Source organism: Parambassis ranga, chromosome 19, assembly GCF_900634625.1.
Source record: "Parambassis ranga chromosome 19, fParRan2.1, whole genome shotgun sequence".
In the NCBI taxonomy this organism is placed as follows: Eukaryota; Metazoa; Chordata; class Actinopteri; family Ambassidae; genus Parambassis; species Parambassis ranga.
In genome coordinates this window covers 14588181-14609884 of record NC_041039.1, presented here as the reverse complement: position 1 = coordinate 14609884, position 21704 = coordinate 14588181, and the positions used below count along the sequence as shown (strand labels likewise).

Sequence of the window (21704 nt, the reverse complement as noted above, 5' to 3'; positions counted from 1 at the left end):
TGAGGGGAACTGAACAGCAGGCCTATGCAAATATTTCAACAGTTTTCTTTGGCTTTAGACAAATAATAATAGTCCATAAATTAAACATTCTACGACCTGTGGGAGTCAAATCTTTCACAGTGTGAGTGGTTATGTTGTATACACACCATTTGTTATGACTCAGTAATGAAACTAAAGGTCATCTGAGGAGAATTGCGGAAAAGAAGCTTCTGTACATTTTGTAATCTGAGCCGTTATCTGGGCGGCACTCCTTTCATTGTGTTGAACATTTAACAAGAAGTTTCCAAGAAATTGTAGGGTTTCTTTTCATTTCAGAGAAGTTTTGAATATGGCGCAAGGTGGTTTGTTGTTGACCTAATCAAATACAGCTGAGAAAAGCAGTGTGCACAAACGCACCCTATATCGAAGGAAATCAGAGGGACTGAAATAGTCACCCCAGCAGACAACATTTTGTTTAGGTGTCAGTACAAATGGTTCAACACCGGGGCACAGTTTCTGGGGGAGAGATAGGTTGATACCAGGCACCATCTGCCTGCCTCTTCTGTTGCAAATTTTATGATGTTTCAAGAGTCATTATCATTGCACTAATTTTTTTATTGTTATTCCTTCATCTTCACAGATCTCAGCTGAGAGCCTGCAGTGTCACATGGAGGCTGCTTAGTGGAGGCCTTCTGTTTTGCTCTGAGGCCACAGATCATCATTCCAAACCAGCATCACCAAAGAAGTGCCCTGCCTTCACCACACTGCATAGGCCTTCCATTGAAAGAGCCTAGAGCTACAGGACGAGAGAGAGAAAATAAGCACGTGTTAAAAAAGACACTCTTCATGAATTCCCCAAAAGCCTAAAAAGCAAATACTGCAAGTTGGCTGGTGGCATGTGGACAATGAGTATGGCTTGGCTCTGCCTCCCAGCCTACACTGTTCTTCTTGTTGGTTGCTTTCATGCAGCAGTCACGGAAAATGACGTCACTCCACGCCTCACCTTCTCTTATAGTAAGTTTACCAACAGCCCTCTAAATACCTATGATACTGCTATTATTGCTAGTTTTTGTTTGTAATGTTTTCTGGATGAAATTGCACATGTAGTCCAAAACTCTTCATGAACCACTTGATTTCTCACTCACCAGGCCATCATAGCTATGAAGTTGCCCGGGGCTCCAGCTGGGGCTTCGTCAGACCCTTTGGCATGAACAGCAGCACATGGCCAACTGTCAATAAACAGTCAAAATGCAGCTTAAATTCTTTCCCGTCTCCGGCTGCTTTTCACAACTCAATAATCTGGGGATATGTATCACGAACAGTCTGCAGAATCAGCTGTTTCCTTACAGTTATTCCTGCACTTGGTGCTCTCACATGCTGTCTGTATAACTGATCACGCAGTTCCCAGTGGTGTCCCTGTTCATTAACTCTGTCCACTGGAAGAAAAAACATCACTTCATGTGTCCATGGTTAGAGCTAGAAGGATTTGGCCAGGGTGAAACTGTGGTAATGATTTAAATTCCATGTAAATCCACACTGTAAATGGCAGCTCCATCAGGGTGGCTCTGTTGAGTACCTGCAGGTCAGATGTAATTACAGAATGAACAAACCTATTGTGTAGTGACTTACTGTGGGCAGTCACACGCAGTCTCAGCAGCACTGACAGTTATTGCTCTTATATAATCTGTTTTCTGCAGACATTATGCTTTGGAAACATAACAACTGTCTATTCAACCTTAAAATATGTTGAGGATATAGATAAATAAAGTAACAGCAGCAGGTTTATTATTGAGATGACAAGTTGGATTTGAACATTAATTGTTCCTTAGCAAGTATCTCCATGGGAAATTAAACAAAATAATAGATTGTGGGATCAGTGCTGGCTTTTAATGATTGCACTGTGGCTAGTGACTCATGTTCAGGCATCATTAGAGTCATGTCATGGAAGATTGTTTTGATATATCTTACTGAAGTGATCTATTATAGACGTGGATTCAATTTCCAGTACAAGGCTCATTTTCTAGCCAAGCAGGCTTTCAAAAAGGTGAGTCGTGTTTCCTGCCCAAGCTTGTACCTATAGTGTAATCCCTCTTACCTTCTAACCCCAGCACAGCCCACTGCTTGGCCTTGGTGGAGCATTTCACAACAACACACACCATCAGTCATTTGCTGGAAAGACGCTTCACGCTTTTGCTCCATTGTGATGGAATTATTTACTTTTATGGCATGCAGGTAGGGTTAAACAATGCCATAAAACAGGTTTAAACTCACATGTATAAGAGTCTGTTCTCTACATGTACCTGGAGCAGTCTAGTGTCTATTTCAACAGTATTATTGGGGCTAGCTGCATGATAAGCTCTGACCTTTTCTTGAGGGGTCACAAGGAAATAACAGCTTTAAACCAAAGCAAGTTACCCCCATAAAAGTTAACAAGCAGCTCCGCAGGGCCCAGGTCACTTGAAATTCACCAGCACCTTCATGCATGCAAGTCTGACAAACACCAGTTTTTAGGTTTTGGATTGGGACATAAGGAAAACTTTTATCCAGCGGATGAAGGTTACCAGGGCCTGGAGATGAAGTAGTCTTGCTTCAGTGATGTCGGTTCTGCTACTCTGACATTTCCCAGCCTCCTGCAGAAAAGCTTTGTCACATTGTGTTTACAGTATCAAAGCAGTATGCAGGACTACAGCCCTCAGGGACCTGAACTTTATACAGCAGAATCTGCCTGGTTTTGTCATGGTTTTTTGGTTCTTTCTGTCCTCTACTGGATGCCACAGATTTTGACGGCCTACACGCTTAAACCTCAGCACTGTAGGCGGGCAAGTGCCCTGCTTGGCTGATCCTCACCCAGTAACATTTCGGTAGATCCAGCTTCCCCTCCTCTTCTCTCTTGCTTTCTCTCTCTGTCCCCCTGGTCTCTGCCTCTGCCTTAATGAAGAGGGTAATCTGCCATGAATAATGAATGGGGATTTGTATGTGTTATGGTGTGAACACTTGTCTGGTTCTCATTATGCGCCTATCAGGACGGATCATGGGTTCAGGGAGTTAAAGCCTGCATCTGCTTTTCTCTTTGCTTTTGTTCCGGGCTCTAATGCAGACCATGTTGAATGGCTTAGTGAATTAGAACACTATTTAAAGGCACACCTATAAGCTGTTTATGCTGCCCGTCTTTTCCTGTTGATCCGTTCAGCCCTCTGTTGCACATGGTGTGACTGTCGTGCTTTTAATTTCTTTCAGGGGGGTCCGTGCACCACCGAACTGGGAGTAAAGCATTTTTAATTATTTAAAAACTGCCATGTCTAGACCAGTTGAATCAGCCACTCTCAAGTAATACAGAATGACAGTGGTGTCAAGTGAGATAACAGCTTTCAATATTGTGTCCATGCCACACAACTGAACAGCAGCTCTTCATGCTACGAATGCTTAAACACACTCCACCATATCACTTGTAAAATTACTTAAGTAGTTTTATCGTTCATAGTTTTATTGCAACTTATGTTATGGATTAATTTTTCTGGTTTTCCTCACTATAGAATAATATTTGAATGGTCACTTTTTTAAAAGAGGGCAGAAACACTGGTAATATCTAAAGGCTGTTAACGTCATAAGAGTCATACTCTAGAGCGTGTTGTGAGAACACAGAGGCAGTTACACAGCATAGAGTCAGGCCGGTCAGGTCAGAGTGCTGCTGTACAGTTAGAAACATGTCAGGACCTCATGTACCATCCTTTTTTTCCTGGTGCTGCAGCAGTGTTCACACCAGAGGAAGAGGTCGCAGTGAGTTCCTGATGAACCAGCAGCTGGTTTACATTATTGTGGTTAATCTGGGGTCAGCCTTTGTAGCTCCCTGACTTACAGACTGTCTTATCAACTGACTGTCTTTAATGGGAAAATGATCCTTCAAAGATGAGGTGCAGGCTGTTTTATTTTCTACTTCAGGTTTCAGCGATATGCAGCCTAAGAGTTGTGTTTAAATGTTAATAGATTAATTATAGATTGCAACACACCTGCCGTGTGTTTACATAATGCACATATTTTATCAACACGTTTGCATTAGTTGCTGTGTTTACAGTTTCAGCCTCTGTTGCCTGAATTCATTTTCAGCATCAGAATGGTGCAGTGGAAACAATATCCTGCTAACAAGATGCAGCTCCACAGTTTACCAACACAAACAGCAGGCTCACAGCTTGACTAATGAATCTCCTGGTGAATTGACCCTCTTGGCCCGTTGTCTTTAAGCATTCCAGATGCTCCAGTCTCTGTCCTTCAGCTTCCTAGGTCTACTCTCCCACACAATTACCCATTCAGCAGCCGCTCTTAATAGCGAGTTTAAAATCGCTGGGGATAATTTAGTTAGTGCTCCAGTGTGGCCTGTTTTCTGTTCCGATGTCAGCAGACAATGTGACAGTAGACACTGACACAGTGGGACTTCAGTTGGCACTGTGGCTTCCTGTCGCAGCGGTCATTGCTTCATTCTCAACAGAGGGTCTTAATCTCTCCTTCTAACTGCAATTGGATTTACAAGACTTCATCTGTTCAAATCCCGTTCACCAAGTACAGTAAGGCAGATGGAGACAAAGGACAGAGATTTGTTCCTGCTGTCTTTTTGCTCTGCCTCAGAAGGTTCTTTCTTACTTGCTCTAACTGTTATTTTTTACAATACTCTCCTTACGTGGAGTTATTTTAGCCCATCTGTCAATCCCCACTGTCTTTAACAAAGCAAAATAAATTGCATCAGAGTTTTCCACCTCTGACACCAGGTATTTGTTTTTTTCTTTCCCTTGCTCTGGTGTTCTCACTGGACACCATCTCTCTATAAGATGTGTAAGGAATAGATTCTCTATCAAGGTGGCTTGAAAAAAAGGCGCAAACCCCTTTTAATTAAAGACTTAAATCTTCCTGCCTTTCAATCAAAGACCGAAGACCTGTCAGGGTGTAGGTTTATATATATATATATATATATATATATATATATATTTCTGGGGGGGAAAGGGAGTTTTGCTTAATTTTCAGTTTATATCAAGCCACTACTAGTCATTTAATGAACTACTTTGTTAGGTTTGGAAAACGATCATGCTCTGTTTAGATTGAAGTAGAGCTTTAAAATATATACAAGGCTAACTTTTCCATTTGCAACAAACTACTTGTTTTTTGGCTTCTGTTTTGATGAGTCCTATTCTTATCAGGCAATAAGCTGAGAGCAGCTCATCTTAAAGCCCGCCTTAAATGCTCTCTTCACTTCTGACTGGAAAATAAACTTATTTGAATTGCTTTGGTCTGCCTAGTCTGCCTAGAAGGAGGGCCATCTACCTCAGCCTCCTCCTTTCTATGCTGTGTCAGACCTTATCAATGTCATGTCTTGTGTCAGTGATGCCTGTACCGGGGGGTTCTTTGGTTCAGCATTCACTGCCTTAGGCTGTCTGTATGTGCATATTAGATCCCATTGCAGAGCCATTTACCAAGGAGCACAGATGAAAATTACAATGTTCCATTACTGAAGTAGTCAGGGGTGAACTTTTTTTTTTACCCATACACAGGCTGAGGACTAGGTTGTAAATACAGCAGGGATAACTAAGGAGTATTTTCTGTTTGATAATACTAAAGTGATATAGTATTTAAATGTACAAAATAGGTCTCCATAGCTGTCTGGGTGTATAAAGAGAATCAAAGAAAAAAAAGAGAGAGTCTCATTTAGATATGGTTTATGCGTCTCCCTCTGCCCGTTCAACCCTGCTTAAAATCTGAGTCTTGTTCCTGTATGGCTATTACGTGCAAGCATTCTTCTAATAGTCACTCAAAGATAAGAATGTAGGTCATGTTTATGGTCAGAAGGCTGGAAATGGGGCATCTGACATCCCTTAAAGATGATCTATCATGAGTCCATTGCTCGCTCTTGAAGGCAATAAAGAGATTAGGTTGTTTTTTTTTTCCCTGGGTTGTCCCTCTGGTGAACCATGACCAGCAATGATGTTTACACAATCACAACCTACTTACTGTAGCTGTTTAATATTTTTAAATATGGCAAGAATATTTGTTTCTTACATTTTATACAATTTATTTGCAGTTATAAGAGTTTGTTGCAGTCTTGCAGACACACTGCATATTTGTTTGTGGTGGTGTTTTGGTGTAGTTCTGCACAAAGCAAACACAGATGGGTGCTTTAAATGAGGTCCTGAACATACAGCTGTAAGAGCTGATAAAGTCAACCCCCTCAAAAGGGAGGTGCTGATTGTATTGGCCCGTTATAGTTTCTGTGCAAAAGAGGAAGCTTAGATCCCTGTCACTAAAGGACAATTTACTCCGCAGTTCACCTCTAGAGGGGATGTTTCACACATTTAATGATCCCTTTACTTTTTTCAGACTGCAAAAATTCAGAAGCATTCTTTTAAACCCAATATAATTATTCTTCCTCTAAATAGATTAACAAATCAGTCTGTGCGAGTCTTTCAGTCCATTTAGCAGTGTCATTTGCTAAAATGACTTTTAATTACATAATAATGGCAATGATCTCCTATTGCTTACAGCTGTCAGAGGTTGAACTATGGAGTGTGCTGTTTATGCACTTGGAGAGGGGGGTCACAGATGAAGCACTCTTAACTGAACAAAGCTGCCCTCTCAGCAGCAGGGGAGTGGTTCACAGGGAGTTTTTCTCCAATAGAAATGAATTTCGATGTCCAGTGTAACAAGGCCAAAGTGTGACGATGCCAATGCTGCTGAAATAATGTCTGGATGGATGATATCTGTGTGCGAAAAGACTCGTGATGGCCTAAAAAAATGTCAACATAAAGTATCACAGTATAGTGTTTGGCCTTCAAAAACATAAATGTGCCTTTTTCCAGATCTTTTAGAGAAATGAATGATAGATGAACTGTTATATGCACTGATCTTTTTTTAAAAAAAGGCATCCTGGCTCACTTCAGTATACATGCACCCTATGAAAACATCCTCCAATAAGCTCCAAAGTGGTGCACATCCATTCTTTATGAAGCCTTTCCCCTTCTGTGGCTCTGTTACAAAAAGAGAGGCAAGATGGTCATGGATGGACTCTTATACAGTTGTAGCTCTTCAGCGGGGACATGATGACCACTTCTGCCTTCACTGATACTCTGTCACAGATACAAGCTGTTCTTCCACTCTCAAGTGCTTCCTTTGAACTTGTGTGTCTGTTCCTCTTTTCCTAGTGTACACCACAACATTTCAGTCTGGGGCCACATTGTCATGAAATGAGCCATCAGGAATCAACCTCAGCCAGTCAAACAACAATAGAGGGGATTCTTTTTAAGACAGGAGCACAAGTTCAAGCAGGATGTACTCGTTAGCTTGTGATGTTAGTTTGGGGTTAACAATCCTCACAGTGTTTGACCTGTGTGTTATTCTATTCTGGTTTGTGGTCTAAACCATTAGTGTGGCTCATAGCTTGAAATATATATTTTAAATGTTATTGTCAATTTTGTTATGATCTGTAATTCTATATTATTATTATTATTAGTATTATTATTATTTCCTTTTCCTCACATTGCAGGTTGCCAGAAAAAAACCTACCTTTATGCACATATATTAGAGCACATGGATAAAACTATACTAACTAAACTAAACTAACTAAAAAATATACTGTGTACTTTAACAATTATCTACCACTCAGAGAAATAAAGAGCCAATAGTTTTATGCAGAAAAATTATTGTTTTCCTGATATTATGCATCTAAAAACTTTGCTTTCGTAAAACCCTTCCTCGATCTCTTTAATGATGCTACAATTGAAGCACTGTTGTTTCTCTTTTGTCAACTGTGGTTGCTAAATATGACAGTGGTGATCCGACTCTGGAGAATATCTTTCTCTGAAAATCCCACAAAGCTTTTGTTTTGGTTCAGGCTTTGGCCTTTGTCTTCCTCTCCCTGTAAATCACTGTTAAATTTGCCTGAGGCTCTGTGGGGAGGAAAAACAGGGCGAAACAGTACCAGCATGGAGCAGCAGTCCATTTATCCTGTAATGATAGTGAAAAGGAGAGAGAATGGGCCCCAGTGGCTCCATGTACAGTACAGAGAGCAGAGCCTCTTGTGGTTTTACAGACAGATTTAACTACAATTTGGCTCATTGTTGCCGTGGTGATGGACTATTAACATGTTGTTTTCCTGAGGGAGAGGAAGTCTCTCTGCCTTCTCACCTACCCACTGAGGTGAGGTTATATTAGGTCAAACATACTGCAGGGTATGTACTGCATAGTGAGCTTATTATCAATAGAACTAATGACTCTGTGGACTGGATTAGTTTTATACAGGAAAGTGCTATAACTTTAATTATTGCCCACCAGCATCTGTGGTTTCAGCCCAGTTTCAATCTACCATACCTGGGATACCAATAAGTTTGGACAGTGAAAGTAAAGTGCAAATGAGATGTCTCATCAGGTCAACTAATTTTGGCTAAAAGTAATGATTTATGCTTTCATTGGGTCATTAATTTGAAATGCTGGTGGGCTCCACATAAATTTAAATTTAGCTTTACTGGAATAAACACATATTCAAAATATAAATGTTTATATTCTAGCTAAGAAGAATAAGAATATCAAGACTAAACACCAAAAGAATATAATATCAATTCAGTACACTATAACAGCTGTGACCCATCTTCAGTTTGGATAAGCAGTGTTGCTGCTTATCCAAACTAAGATTGAACTGCAATAAAATGAAAAAATTCTTAACATTTGCTCCTCTTGCATGTGTGATATATGTCTGTGTGTAGACATGCATGTCTACATTTGTTTCAGATGACTTGCAGTGTGATTTTACTATGTTGAAAATGCTTCTCTTTGACTCAAAGAAGGGTGTGGAGCAGAGCTCCACGGTCTTTGGCATTTGGACTATTTTCTCTTTTGACTTAAATAGATGGTGGTCAATCATCCCTGTGGCCTCACAAAAGACATTTTTTGTTCATTGTGTTCATATTCATACGCAAATTTTGAATATTTGTTCAAGTGTATATAGTAAAGTACTTACAGACATTCCTGTTTCCAACACAGCTCTGTAAAAAGTCACATATAACACTTAGTAAAACAAATGGTGTTCTTGCCGTGTTACTTTATACTTATGTGTTCTGTGTCGGAGCTGCTTCAAGTTTCCATCAGCCCTCTGCTTATGTTTATGCTAGCTGGCATACAATTAGGGCTAAGTAGTTGGCGCTGGGCTGGCAGTGAAGACCAGCCCGACTCCTGCAGACTGCTGCAAATCTGAGATACACATGGGCCTTTAGAGCTGCGATTAGAAGAGTTGATGATTTAACCTTTGGCTTTAGTCAGGAGGTGTTAATGTGTTTAGAACAAAGCCATTCACTTACTTAGAGTACTGAACTGTCAGAGAAACATGAGGAAATCTCCTACACTCGCACTACATATTAGCTTAGCACACACACAAAGTGTTTTTGTGACAAGACATTGTGTGTATATAAACTTTCCTTAGTTACTTTACATATTGCTTGTTTGCTGTAAGGAAGGTCATACTGTTGTGAGCAATTTCAAACTTTTCCTACACCCTACAATGTGCAGAAGGCAGCCTGCATCCGCACATGATGAACATCATTACGGCTCATCCTGCTAGGACAGCAGGACTGTGCACTGTTCTATTATATTGGTGAGAAGCCTGGAATCTTTACATCCAGTTTCTTCAAATATCTGCAGCTCTCACCCAAGTAATGAATAAATATCACTGCAAAAAAATGAATAATTGAATGTGGGGTGCACAGTCCTTTTTACGGCAGAGAGCATAGTGTATATCAGGCCACAAAAGCATCTTCAAAATGCACTACTTTGCATAATCAAGTGCCTTTGTTCATTTTCTGTCCTCAGCAACACACAATGGCTTTTAAGGGTCATAATAACATGGTGAGTGACATCTTCTATCCAGCACAACAAATAATGAAGTACGTCTTCTTGTCTGTTTCTGTGTAGACGCAAAAGAGAGGACGACCAAAACCTTCTCAGTCAGCGGGGTCTTCAACTACACCTCTTTCCTCCTCAGTAATGAAGACAACATGCTGTATGTCGGGGCCCGGGAGATTCTCTTTGCTCTCAACCTCTCCGATATCAGCTCAGTCAGGCTACAAAGAAATGTAAGCCTTAGTAAAACTGCAATGCTACACACAGTCTCATTATGAATGTAGTTATAATAGGATCCCAGAGGCACAGTATTAATATGTTAATAAATATGAAACACCTGAATATTTCACACCTTGTTGCATTGTACCTACAGTCTGATGGTGTTTTCTCTCCTGCAGCTCACGTGGAAAACTCCAGAGAGGAAGAGAGATGAGTGCAGTTTCAAAGGCAAAAACCTGCAGGCGAGTGAACTGCCACTTTAATGCTTAAGCAGCTGAACTCACACGGTTCAAACAGTATTTACATGACTGCAGGTCTGCTTCGTTGGATAGGTCGAACATTATTGCACGGCACTTGGGCAACAGACCCAGGGCAGAACCCTGGACGTTTCCTGTCAACTTGTAACTTTCCATTCTAACAATGGATTTTTCCTTTCCTTTCAAACACACTGCTGCACTCTTTCTTTTGTCAGCCTACTCCACCTCCACACTCGCATGTAAACATACAGACCAAGGAGCTTCATGAGGGGGAACATTTTGGAAGCAGTGTTTCTTTTTAATATTAGAAGCAACAACAGAGCTGCTTGGTGTAATTTTTTTTGTAATGATATGATTTGTGGTGCAGTTCTCTTTGTGAATTGCAAGTAGATCCTGCAGGTCATGTGTGTTTTTTTAACACATTTAAGTACGGTGTCATGAGACAAGAAGCAAAAATAACTTCAAATACAAGTACAGTGAAAAAAACTGTTTGTTCAGCTTAATCACGTATTTACAGAGGCCTAAAGAGCTCTAAGTGCTACTTAGGAAAACACATACAAACAGACAAAACACAAGTAAATAAAGACAACACCTGAAGTCAACACATACATTGCACATAATAACAAGCAAGTACAGAAACACTGCAAGTAGCACAAATGGAAATGTTTCCCCAAAAGGACACTTACAATACGCACAAATCCAAGTTAAAATAAACCAAAACATACATTTGAGCTCATTACCGACATCACTGACACATTACAGACGTACATTATCTCATGTCACAAAGTATAGTAAACAGGTCTGTCACTTAACAGCCTTTGAAAAACTTCTATTGCCATTTCAGTCTGCTTGTGTTTCTGGTTGTGTGTGAATACTTGCAGCTCATTTATTCTCAAATTGATTAAGACATTTTCTTAAATCGGCAGTTTTCCCCTGTTTGTTTTGGCCTTTCTCCCTCGTGAAAAGCCACACCCAATCAGCCTTGTTTGTACAGCTTAATCACATGCACACTTTGATGTTATTAGCTGTTATGAAAAGTGTGGAAATTAATTATCAACCCTTTTCTATTGCAGACGGATTGCTTCAACTACATCAAGATTTTGCTGCGTATAAACAGCACACATCTGTATGTGTGTGGAACGTATGCCTTCAGCCCCATCTGTGCTTACATAGTAAGTCGTCGTACTTGTGCTTTTGTATTGTGACTGATTTGTTTTCTTTTTCTTCTGAAAAGTTGATTACCTCTGGTGCAGGACTTGATATATTTAATTTATGTATTAGATCCAGAGGAAGCACATCTAAAATCTGATGCTGCTTCCTGCCTCTCAACTCACTTAGCAGTCTGGGGCTGAGGCTCTGCACAGCGAGATACAACATAAGTGCATTATTTTATTATCTGCTGTGCCTATAGGGAAATGTATCAAAAAATATTTAATGCATGTAATCAGATTACATAAAAACAGATCTGGTTTTCAGTCCTTTTCTGCAAAGCCTTTAAAGCAATCCATAACAAACAAACAGATGACCTGTGTTTCAACTTCAACCAGAGAGTAACTGACCACCTTTTCCGCTGTGCATGGAGGGACTGCGGTCACTGTCAGAGCAGGTTACAGCTCTACTTTTCAACCGTCTCTTTTGTGTGTGTGTTTTCACCAGAACACTGCAGACTTCTCCCTCGTCAAGAGTGATACCGGTGAGATTGTGACAGAGGATGGACGCAGCCGCTGCCCATTCAACCCTGAATACAAATCCACCGCCATCATGGCTGGTAGGTCTTTCAATAGCTGTCAGCTGTCGATAAAAGTCAGGCTTTGTTAAACGTTTTGATTTATAGAAGCAGCTGTGGGAATCGGCAAAGTAACTAGGTGCATGTGGTTGATAGGGAGAACAATTGGGGTACAACCTCTGGATTTTATTACTGTGTGTGACACACAGGCCCATTCTCTTGTGGTAAATACTATGATTAACCTGGTGTTCTTCACTGTGTTTCAGATGGAGAGCTGTATGCTGGAACAGTTAGTAATTTCCAAGGAAATGAGCCCATCATTTACAAGAGTTTAAGCCAAGGAACATCTCTAAAAACAGAAAACTCACTCAACTGGCTTCAAGGTAGAGTGTTGTATTGTTGGGATGACAGTGCTTCATGTACATATATATGGTTTCTACAAAGTCCTTGTTGTAGCTGGGCTCCATTTAGTGTTTTGGTGTCAGAGGGAATAGGGACATGTGTCCTTGGATTCCAGTGTGACAGTATTGTTGCTTTCCTTTCAGACCCAGCCTTTGTTGGTTCTGCCTACATACAGGAGAGCCTGCCCAAGGGCAACCTAGTGGGCGATGACGATAAGATTTACTTCTTCTTCAGTGAAGCGGGAAAGGAGTTTGATTTCTTTGACAACACCATTGTGTCACGTATTGCTCGCGTGTGTAAGGTGAGTGATGCTGAAAGGCAGATAGTCCATCTAAAGAGGCTTTTTTACCCTTGAGCAGCATCTACGCCCACCGTCACTATAGGGATCTATAAAATCAGGGAAGGCGTTTTGTTTGTGTGTTTGTGACTCCTATATAGGCAAGTATGTCTTCTCAAAGCTGCTTACAGTCTAAATACATCCTCTATAGCTCTCACTCCTTCTGGGCAGTGATGCAGGATCTATTGCATGTTTCTCTCTGTTTGATTCTTTCACTTCAAATCCTCTCTCTGAATGCTTTTACAAAATATTTGTATTCAGTGGCCAAGTAAAAATGGCCTGGGATTACTGTAACTCAGTGCATACAAATGCCTTGGTCTCAAACTAAAATGCAGACCTCACACAGTATTTGTTCTTATAGTTTTGGGGGTTTTCTCAATTTTTGTATTAATAAATCCCACACCAGTTCTTCAGATCAGATAGCTGCTCATATCTGTGAAAACAGTTAATCACTGTCCACAGAGAAGGAAAAACACTAGCTGACAGTTTGAAGTGGTGCCATAGAAAACTCAGCTGTAAATCACAAGGGCTGTTTCACAGTCAGGCACTGCCCAGAGGGTTATAGTTTCTTCATCTTCATGCAATTATTCACTCAATTTTTCCATACATCAAGTTTAAAAAAAACAATCTGGCTAACAGAGTTATGTAAATATTGTGTCACTTACGGTATGAGCTGGAAACAAAATGTCCTGATGAAGCCGCACAATACTAAATGACCAAAGGATTTGGAGTATGGCTTCAAAACAAATGGACATAACAAAGCTTTTAACAGAGGTAACTCTTGAGTAGGAACATGGTGGCACTTTTAAGTCATGCTTCAGTAAACTGAAGTCCTGCACCTCGCTAGTGCACCACCCGCTCCGGGGTGAAATGTGACAAGGGTGACGGCTGTGTTGTTACTAATGGCGTCAAGTGTGATACGAGGACACGCTAAGCGATTTTGCACCTGCCAGACTCATACTTTGTATAAAATCATATTTTATATAAACAAACGAAACATGGCAGAAATCAGCACCCAAAAGGCCCAGAATAATTACATCTGTTAGCGCTGACCACTGAATATACGTTTTCTAAATTAAGGTCCATGGGAGAGCATAACATCACCTTTCTTCTGTCTATTCACATGTTTTCACATCCTTCTGTTGTACACCTAGGTATTTAGTATGCAGGTCCTGCTTCACTGAGGGAAACAATAGTACGATTTTGCTTGTTTTTGTTTGCAGGACTGTTCGGTCTTTCAGGGCTGCCTGCCATGTTCGTGGCTTTTTTGAACAAGGGATGCTTTTACAGGGAATTAATGAATAGGATGCAGTTGCTTCAATTATTCAGAAGTCAGTTAAAGCTCAGAATGGTATTAAATTATAAAACTAGGTTCAGCCAGCAGGACCAGGGAACACGTTCTGTATGTTGCTCATTATCTGCCTGGCTTACTACAATAAGTAATTGCTTTAGAAGCTCAGTTGTGGTCATGTGTCATTTGCCTTTCCCATCCAGTGTTGCTCTGATTAATGTAAAACTAAAGTGGACTCAATTGAAGCTTCTTTTTAAATATAGTTGCGCCCACTTAGTCTTTCTCTTTGGTCCTCTGCTCTGTCTTAAACAGCTGCCTTTCATCTTGTTAGATCTACAATAAACAAACTATCATTCATACCAGGTTTCCAAAAGCCAAATTAAGCTCTTGACTGTAACTTTTCAGTCCTGAGTTCATAAATCTGTTTTACAGTCTTTACATTTAAGCTTAAAGAAGTACAGTAGTTTCCCTCATATTTGCCCCTGCGCTCTATCTCACAGTCTGTGAAGCTAAATGAGTCTGCATACTGTTTCAAGGAGGTCCTGTACCACACGTCGCACTCCTGAAAGCTTGTGCCAAAGGGAGGAATCGCAGCAGTAGTGTCAGTGAAGAAGGATTATCAGAGAGCAATGCCTCCTTTTCTTTTTCATTTAAAAGCATTTGCCCTCCTTGAAGCCCTGAGTGTGTTTTTATCTATGCTACTTGTGATGATGTATATTGTATTCATGACCTAGAAGTCTGCAGCCTCAGGGTGTATCTGTGTGGCAGGCACAGATTATGGTTTCACTTGAGCTGAATGTTTTTTTATTTACACCAATCCAAACAGCTTCACGTTTGGAGACAGCACCTTCTTTCTGTTCCTGTGTTTGTGAGCAAGAAGGTGATTAAAGATGACAGAAATATTTTCCAGAGATAACATACAATATGTACTGTATGTTATGGTAATATACTATGTCACCATTGTGTATCCCCATTTCATGATGGTCACCATACAGACTTGTCAGATCCCATCAAATCACAGTAGTGTAACGGTATTGCCTTCAGTCACCACAGGTGTCAGTCTTATATTGTTGCGCCCTCTAGTGGCCTCCTGTACAAAATACTTCCAAACTAAACACTGTTTGTGTTACAGGGTGACATCGGAGGCGAGAGGGTGTTGCAGAAGAAGTGGACGACTTTCCTGAAGGCTCAGCTTTTGTGCTCTCTGCCTGATGACGGCTTCCCCTTCAACATCATCCAGGACATGTTTGTGCTCACACCCGGCCCAGAGGACTGGAAGGACACAGTGTTTTATGGCGTCTTTACATCTCAGTGGTAAGGACCAACACCTGGTGTACTGAGACAATTCTGCATACACAACTAATAATAAAATTAGATCTTTTGAATTAGATGTTGTCTGATTTTGACATAAAATTATTTTTTTAAGCAGAAAATACCATACAAAGGTTCAGTCAGTTCCACCACATTTTTTTAATTTGACAATGATATAAATCATCAGTCACTTGTATTGACCTGTTTGTTTGCATATATCAAGGTACAAAGGGGCATCAGGAAGCTCCGCAGTGTGTTCTTTCACTATGGACCAGGTGGAGAAGGCATTCAACGGGCGATACCGTGAGGTCAACCGAGAGACCCAGCAGTGGTACACCTACAACCATCCAGTCCCAGACCCTCGGCCTGGAGCGGTGAGTACTGATGCCTGCTGCCCTCTGCTGGAGGAAGCACCTGCACACACATGCAAGGTGGTTTTCATCAACAAGTCTTGTCAGTGGCATGAGGACTTTGAGAACCCCGTCTGCTCATCAGTAAAGTCCTCAATTCGATTGGTGATATCTGTTCACTGGCATCACTCCTCTACTCCTAAACATTATTGATCAACAGTTTCATTTACTGGCAAGCTTATCACAGTTTGAATCACTAAAATATGGAAATACCCACAGTCACTGCCATCTCTATCTAATGTGAGTAAATACTATATTCTAAGGTAACTTGTTGTGTTTACAGTGTATAACAAATGCTGCCAGAGAGCAAGGAATCTCCTCCTCACTGCACATGCCAGACAAGGTGCTGAATTTTGTCAAAGACCACTTCCTGATGGACAGTGTGATCCGCAGCAAGCCCCTCCTGCTGAAACGCAATGTTCGCTACACGCAGATCGCTGTGCATCGAGTCCAGGCCACTAAAAAGGTGTACAATGTGCTCTTCATTGGCACAGGTAAAACTTAATCATCTGACATTTTCATCACCCTGTTGTTAAAGTGTCATTGTTCACGTCAAACTGTGTGTTTTCCAGATGATGGGAGACTCCATAAAGCAATTAATGTCAACAACAAGATGCACATCATTGAAGAGATGGTGCTCTTCCGTGACCCACACCCAGTGCAGCAAATTGAGCTGGACACTGAAAAGGTATTAGAACTTACAGCTTCCTCTTGGTGAGCACTAATAAGCCCTGTGAATTCATTTATTTGTAGTTTAGAAAGATTCCACGAGCCATTAGGAGTCCCAGCCTGAAGAAGACCTCATGTTCACTGTGCTAATTACATGCAGTTTTCTCTCAGGGGATCTGCAAACAGCTGGAGGTTTAACAGCTGGATTTGTGACACTTCCTGAATCCTGGCATGTTGTTTGCTTGGATTTTTAGTTTAGTGCAAATGAATTCATTTTGAAATGGTTAAAAGGAAACCTGCTATATTTATTTTAGGGTCAGGCAAGGAAGACTCTGGAGAAAAAAAAAGTAACCGAGTAACCGTATTTGGGGCACTTCCTGTCATCTGTTCTCCACAGGGTCAGCTTTATGTTTCCTCTTTCTCTGAACTGGTGGAGGTCCCAGTAGCTAACTGCACTAATTATCAGACCTGTGGGGAGTGCATCCTCTCCAGGGATCCTTACTGCGCCTGGAACGGGAGGCAGTGTGTTGATGTCAGACGTGCTCCACCAAACAAGTATGTATCCCTCTGCACCAAAATCTGCTATTATTCTGAAGCATTGTGTTTTATGCAAATTTTAGAGGATAGATGGTTTTAAAATCTCACTCTATGATTAAATGTGTTTCAGGGCCTGGCAGCAGGATGTAGATGAAGCGGACACATCAGCTATTTGTAACAAGACTGTGCCAAGCCCACGTTTTGCTAAACCTCCACCTACACGTACGTGAAATTCTCATCTATGCTTTGCTTGTGGATTACTGCTCCAGAAAAGGTGGTGCAGCTTATTTCATGCTGTATCTGACTCTGTGTCTGCTTTGCCTTGACACAGGAATGTCATCCTGCCAGGTGATCATCATCCCAGCCAACACGTTCAAGGTGCTACCTTGCAAGTTGCGTTCTAATTTGGCTGAAAGGAAGTGGGAGTTCAGAGAGAGCGCAGGTCACTTCCATTACCCGAGCCCAGAGGGGGGGCTGGTGGTGGTTGCTCAAGCTGACAGGCAAGAAACCTACGAGTGCTGGTCAGTGGAGGAAGGCTTCAGACAGCTGCTGGCCAACTACTGCGTGAGGGGCGAGGCCAAGGAGAGCACCACCCTGACAGGCCGTTCACGGACGCCGCAGATCTCCCAGGAGGAATTTATCATCCTGCCGGGGGAGACCCGCTCGTCACAGATCAACACCAAGACCTACTGGAATGAGCTGATTGTAGTGTGTGCCCTCCTGGCGTTTTCCCTGGTGGTCTTCTCCCTGTTTGTGGTTTACAGGAACCGCGACCACATGAAGTCCATGCTCAAGGAGGGGGAGTGTCCAAACATGCAGCAGAAGAAGCCCAAGATAGTGGTGAAACCAGCTGAGAACTTACCGCTTAACGGCAACACAGTCACAGCGTCTGCGTCAGATCACAAAGGATACCAGACCCTTAATGACAATTACATCTGCAGCACTCCGCCGCAGGAGTGCTCGTCGCCGGACAACAGCAAGAGCTTCTCAGAAACAGAGAAGAGGCCTCTGAACTTAAGAGAGAGCCACGTAGAGATTTCCCCTACATGCCCACGGCCACGAGTCAGACTGGGCTCTGAGATTAAAGACTCAATAGTGTGAAACTGGCTTCATGATTATGGAGTGATTCATTTTGGACACAAAGGAAAGAGTGCACTTGTAGAAAAAAGCATTATAAGAGGGAAATGCAGGACTCTCACAGAGCGACATTTCACTACTCAGATTTTGCACTTTGTCTTTTTTTTGTTTTGTCCCTGTGGTCCATGTGCATTTCATTTGATTTTCCTCTCACACCCCTCATCCAAGTGCATTCAGAAAGCACACTGAAGCAGCTCCAGTTTGCCTTCAGACTTTTGACGCTTTCACACACGTTTGCAGGAATGTAACATGATTGCATTTCAGAGCGTTGCCGCTCAGTCCGTCCATATGATGTACTGGTAATGCTTTGAAAGGAGGAGTGATGTTGCCACTAGCGGCTGACACAGTGTTTGCTGTTTTATTTTCATTCTGCCATCTGGTAAGAGTCTACCCTTCAGCTGAGGCTATGCACTATGTACTGTACTGTAGCAAGGTAAACACTCACACCAGAATTTACACAAGCATGTCAGTGACAGGCGAGAGAGGAAGAAACGTCCTGTTTCTTAGAGAGTTTGTGTGCATTCACACAAAAAAAACACACAATCTTCTAAATATACCACAGCAAATTCAGAAAAGAGATTATTTATAAAATGACAGCAAACATTAACATGGGATCACCTCAGTAGAAATGTCTCCGAAACTGTCACCACCTCATCACTATACACAGAGAAAATAAAAAAGATTATATACTGTAAATGTAAATGAAGACACAAATCTGCTTTTTAAGTATTGGAATTGTTACTGGATGTAAATATTCATTCAGAGTTTTCTTTGTGTTAAAGTGGGTGAAGCTCATTCCAGGTATTATCATGCTGTTCTTCACAAGATAGGCAGTCTATGCAAAGCAAATAATGTGAAGTGGGGTAAACACCAAGGAAACCTCACCTTGACACTGAGTAAGCACAAAGAGGAGTTGGCACTGTTGAGTACATTGGAATCAGTGGCACTGGAAAAACACACACACACACACCCACATGTAACACTAACTGTAAGTATGCAAGAGATTCTTTTAGCAATTTTGGTGTGTTTTAGGGAGGAAGATTATAAAAGCAATGGACGTGACAAAAACAGATAAGAAACTAGGGGCCAGTACAGTGATGTAAATGTGTGTCAGTTGATTTATTGCAGCATGATAAGAGCTTATAAATATTTATTATGTGGCCAAATGTTTATTTTACAGAGGCATTTTATCAAGTATCACTATTCTCAAACAGGATAAACAATAATAAATATTTACACCTATTCCTAATCTGCTTTAAATAACACATGTGAATAGCCTCACCTTTATACATATTAACTGATAAGTGTTGTTGAACAGAAGAAAACAGCCTCTGCTTGCTTAATGGTTTTAAAGGCAACCATAAAAGCAATAACAATCCAGTAATAAACAAAATACATGTGTTTTTTTAATTTATCTCCTCATGCAGAAGTAAGAAGTAATAATAAACCACCAAATTTTTAACTTGAAAGCATTTTTCATGTCTCACTATATTCTTTAAGTCTTACCTGAGTTTGGCTCTAGCAAAAGACTTGACAAAAAAAGCGTACACAAAGGGAAGGCATACAATTTGCACATGATGTAAAAAGCCTTAGTACAATGCAGGTTATGGATTTGACTGCAAATCTGCCTTTTTTGGGGTGGGGGGTGGGGGTGGGGAGGGAGGGTGAATAATGCCTTCTGAAACCATAATCAGAGAGATGTGCCTCTTCTTGGGATATTAAACCTAAACCAGGTAATAGTGCTGTAGAGTCGAATGCTACACTGTAGGTGTGACAGGACCGGCCATGCTCCCAAACAAAGTCATATAATTCAAAGTCATTGTTGTCAATATGTGCTCATGAGGTGTTTTTTTATTTTTATTTTTTTTTTTGTTATGGTGGCTTCAACCTCCGTCAGGGACTAAATTGTATTCTTAAATTCTAGTAAATAATGAACCACTGTTTGATGAAGCATTAGTATTATGTTACATTTCCTGTAAATGGCACTGCAAAAATGAGACTGCTCAGCCGTAATCACTCATGCAGTATGAAAGACTCGTGCTTTGACTGTTATTAAAAACATATATACTAATGGCAGCTTTTGGTGAAGCGGCCGTCATCAGAACAATACTAAACTTGCAGAAAAAAAAACAACTTTGTGGCAGTTAATTAGTCAAATATGTGCCGGAACATATTTGAACACAAGCCTAATGCCACAGTGGAAGTATCGTCATCATGCTCGCTCTTATTGAACCACTATAGTCAGGCCTTCTTATTTGTGACAGTACAACTTGCTCAGACTCTTGTCAACATGTAAGTACACAAGTTTTTATGTCAAATTGTTTTGTAAATTCAGCTGCCAATGTAAAAAGATATTGTGAATTGTATTTTTTTGTATTATATCACTACTGTTTTTTTTCTCCTTTTTGTATTGTATATAAAAAGCACTTTATTTTAATTTTTCAAATAAAGAAAAAATGAATCCTTTTTTATTTGGATGTCTCATGGTTTTAAGAGTTGTAGCTATTGCACAGTCTTCATTATTTAGTCCATGGGCCAGACAAGATGTCGGTACCACTCCAGGTGGCAAAGGTTGCTTATACTTTTAAAAAACACACATCTGTAGTCAGCATTTTGGTATGATAACCCCATTAACAGCTAAATTATAGTTATCAGTGGTAAGTTACCCTCTCCAGATAAAAATAAAAAAAAAGTGTTTTTGGCCCTTCTTGAAAACATATTTCAGTTTGGTTGACTTCAAAGGGGAGCTTTCATTCAAGCTCTTTTGTAGAGCATCAAGAGAGACATTTCCGTAATGGTGAGCCGAATGCATCAAAAATTGAACCACAACTCTGTGACCTTCCTACCCCAAAGCCTAAACCCTAACCCTAATGCAGAGCTAGGGTTAGGTTCTCGGCGGTCATGAGGCTTAGAGCCTCAAACTTTGAACCACAACTCTGTGGCCATCCCAACTCTAGCCCTAAGTATCCATAAAAGAGCTTGAATGAAAGCTCAGTGTGTCACCTTTAAAATGATACGAAGCATGATACTATAAATTATTGAAATATGTCCTTAACAAGGGTCAATACCAAGACATTCATCAATGTCAAAAATACATTTTTCCAACAGCTTTTCAAAAAGTATAAGCAACCTTTGCCACCTGGAGTGGTACCGACATCTCATCTGGGTCATAAATGGGTGGAATGGGTTGTCATGGAGACAGTGCAGCTGTCATCACGTGGTTAGCATGCGTGTTTTCATTCATATAAATCGGGGTGGACAAAATAGAAGAAACAGCATTAAGGATAGCCTTTTACAAATAAATAAAACCACACAGCACCAAAAAGACCTCTCTCTGCCTCTTCGCTGTGGATTCTAGGAGTTTTCATAGCATTTTACAGGTTTAATGATCTCTCAGGGTGTAGTCAGAAACACACTCTGCAAACCCAGAAGAGGAGTGTATCTGATAAAATGTACCTCACACCTTAAAGGCAAATAATGACAAGCACCTGCGTATCTTTCTACTGTGACAGGGCTTAACTGTACTCATGCATGTCTTGGTTTTAGTCGGAAGTGACACAGG

The 21704-nt window shown here is 40.9% G+C and overlaps 1 protein-coding gene across 2 annotated transcripts in view; it reads left to right on the top strand.

Moving 5' to 3' along the window:
* Positions 1-19611, top strand: part of sema4ba (sema domain, immunoglobulin domain (Ig), transmembrane domain (TM) and short cytoplasmic domain, (semaphorin) 4Ba) — a 32970-nt gene extending 13359 nt beyond the window's left edge. For both annotated transcript variants that reach the window (XM_028431298.1, XM_028431297.1), the window contains exons 2-15: positions 620-993; positions 9919-10079; positions 10245-10307; positions 11396-11494; positions 11979-12090; positions 12315-12431; positions 12594-12751; positions 15211-15392; positions 15613-15763; positions 16083-16293; positions 16372-16487; positions 16866-17023; positions 17136-17227; positions 17337-19611. In XM_028431298.1, the coding sequence (XP_028287099.1) occupies positions 876-993; positions 9919-10079; positions 10245-10307; positions 11396-11494; positions 11979-12090; positions 12315-12431; positions 12594-12751; positions 15211-15392; positions 15613-15763; positions 16083-16293; positions 16372-16487; positions 16866-17023; positions 17136-17227; positions 17337-18106 (2508 nt within the window). In that variant the 5' untranslated portion in view covers positions 620-875 and the 3' untranslated portion in view covers positions 18107-19611. The remainder of the gene's footprint in view (positions 1-619; positions 994-9918; positions 10080-10244; positions 10308-11395; positions 11495-11978; positions 12091-12314; positions 12432-12593; positions 12752-15210; positions 15393-15612; positions 15764-16082; positions 16294-16371; positions 16488-16865; positions 17024-17135; positions 17228-17336) is intronic.
* Positions 19612-21704: the final 2093 nt, after the last annotated feature.